General features: G+C 45.3%; 1 protein-coding gene across 1 annotated transcript in view; it reads right to left on the bottom strand.

Moving 5' to 3' along the window:
- Window positions 1-6: 6 nt before the first annotated feature.
- The window catches only part of LOC107579132 (transcriptional regulator ATRX-like), a gene marked incomplete at its 5' end in the record, with an annotated part of 5,131 nt that continues 2,736 nt past the window's right edge, over window positions 7-2,401 (bottom strand). The window contains one exon of the mRNA XM_016264997.1: window positions 7-2,191. Within this exon, the coding sequence (XP_016120483.1) occupies window positions 325-2,191 (1,867 nt within the window). The remainder of the gene's footprint in view (window positions 2,192-2,401) is intronic.

Raw genomic sequence — 2,401 nt, 5'->3', positions numbered from 1 at the left:
CCCCCCCCCACATTTCATAATGATCAAGTTTGTATTAATCCTCATTTACCCTCTCAAAAAACATATTAGAAATGTTGTACATTATTTAAGAATTTGTAGTATTTAATCATTTCCATTTCAGAATTGTTATGTGGTCCCCCTCAGCGCCACCCGTTTGGAAGCCGCCGCTAATAAACCAACCAACAGGAGGTGCTGTTCAAGAATAATGGCAGCATTTTACGGGGACAGTAAGTAATTTCGTAGATTTTCTTCTAACATTTTCTTTTCCCCAATTTGAAATCAATGATCAATAGGCAGCTAATACTTCCTGCCATAAAACTGGTCTTAGTTCAACCTTTTTTTCGACTGACCTGATGACTGATGGAAACCATCAATACTAGCCATCACGGACTCAAGAATTGGTTTAATCTTCTGCTGATCGCTGTCTTCGTCCGAGTTAGCGGCCTGCTCCTCCTCCTCCTGCTCTTCATCACTGGAGGAAAACTCCTCCTTGGTTTTAGCCTTTTCTTTCTGTGACCGCCGTTTCCTCTCGAATGACCTTTTAGGGCCTTTCTTGCCCTCTTTACTGGATTCACTCGCTTCCTTTTTGACACCTTTGGATGTTTTTTTCCCACTGTCGATCTTGGACAGGCTTTTCATCTGTTTCTCAAGATCAGAGTTGTGGTTCGAGGAGTCCGATTCTCTGCCCTTCTTTTTTTTGGCCCTCCTTTTGTTTGCTGTTGATGACTTGCCGCTCTGTTCTGAATCCGAGGAGCCCATATCGAGTTTACGCTTTGGCTTTGCTTTTGCTTTCTCAGCAGAGCGGGAAGCTACCTTCTTCTTCTTGGTACCTTTTCCAGAAGCGTTCTCGGGTTCGCTCTCATCAGAGCTGGCCTTCAAGGCAGCCGTCTGCAGGACCTCAGGGACTTCATCCGAGTCTGAATTGCACTGCTCCTTCACTGCATCGCTGCGCTCTTCTTTAGCCCTTGATGACCTCGGTTTGCGTTTGCACTTCGCCTCTGGTGACTTGCGCAGCGGTGTGGTCTTCATCCTGGGAGAGCGTCTGCTATCTTGAGCCTCCTTTGGCAAGTCTTCTGAAGGCGACTGTTCTTGGCTCTTATCTCGTTTTATGGTGATTTTAAGAGGAACAGGTGTTAGTTTGACAACAAGTTTTCTACCCAGTTTTGTTAGGCTCTTATTGGATTCCACAACCCCAGCATTGGACGTTGATTTCCAATCACTGGAACCAGTCGAGTTGCTATCGTCACGGTCTTCTTTCTTTACCGCAAGACTCTCGACCATCTCAAAGAGTTCCTCTGGGACAGACGGTGGAATAGACACGATGTCTTTATCAAGAGATGCTTCCCCAGCTGGCACTGGGTTTTCCTCAAAGTTAGGGTTATCTGCCATTTCTTGAGCTTCACTTTCTTCAGACCGATCCTGAGGTTCTTCTGGAGAGGGTGGAAGGCTCTCCTTCATTTCAACATCAGCCGAGTTACTTTCCTGTTGGTTTTCATCTTGGTCCTTGGCGGTGCAATCCAAACCATCTTCTCTGACAGGAGCAGGGTCCGAGTTAACAATGGTATGATCTGTTTGACTGTGTGCCGGTCTTTGCTCCTCTCCGTTTTGAAACTTGAGGCCTTTCGATTCAAATTCTTTTTCGAGTGATTCCTCCAGAGCCACGTGGGCCTTTTTCAGATCGGCCAAAACCGATTTGAAGGCCTTTAAGTGTCTATTACTTACGGCGCCAACTTCACGGCCTTTAGACGTGTGCTGGAGGAATTGTACAAAAGTACGATTCAAACCGTTTGTGGTCTCGATGAGTTTTTTGGTCTTCTTGACGAGCTCTTTCGGAACCGTCAACGTCTTACAGGAAAAGGATAACGATCCCGCTCCGTCAGAGGCGTAATCCTGTCCATTTACAGCAGTTTTTTCTCGTTTGCCATGCTTGTGTTTACGATCTTCGCGCTTCGTCTTGTCTCCGTCTCCCTTGGGCTTTCTATAAGACGATTCCAGATTGAGCAAAATCTTCTCACAGGTTTTAACAAAGTCCTGCAGCGGCTCTGGGCGGCACACATAGCAGTGCCATTTGCTTTCTTCATTCATGATTTCAGACAGCTCTTTTCGTCCAAGGTTCCTCAAAACACACTTTTTGCAGAAGGCATTGCTGCAGTAGTCACAGCACATCAGATTACCCCCCTCTGCACACCACCTAAAAAAGACATAACATCCATTAAATCATTAAATTTCCCTTTTGGAACTGACTGCTCTTTTTCTACACTCTATTTGAGTAACAAAGTAGCTCATTTGACTGTGAAAGATCTACTAAAGACACTATTAGTAGCCAGCAAGAGTTGTAAGTTGTAATATGAGAATGGCTCCAGTTCAAACAAAGACATCGGAGCAGTGTTCAAAACATGGA

The sequence above is a fragment of the Sinocyclocheilus grahami genome, unplaced genomic scaffold, assembly GCF_001515645.1.
Source record: "Sinocyclocheilus grahami isolate Dianchi unplaced genomic scaffold, SAMN03320097.WGS_v1.1 scaffold14490.1, whole genome shotgun sequence".
Taxonomy (NCBI): domain Eukaryota; kingdom Metazoa; phylum Chordata; class Actinopteri; order Cypriniformes; family Cyprinidae; genus Sinocyclocheilus; species Sinocyclocheilus grahami.
Note: the sequence above shows the minus strand (reverse complement) of the source record. Positions and strands in the feature narration are given on the sequence as shown.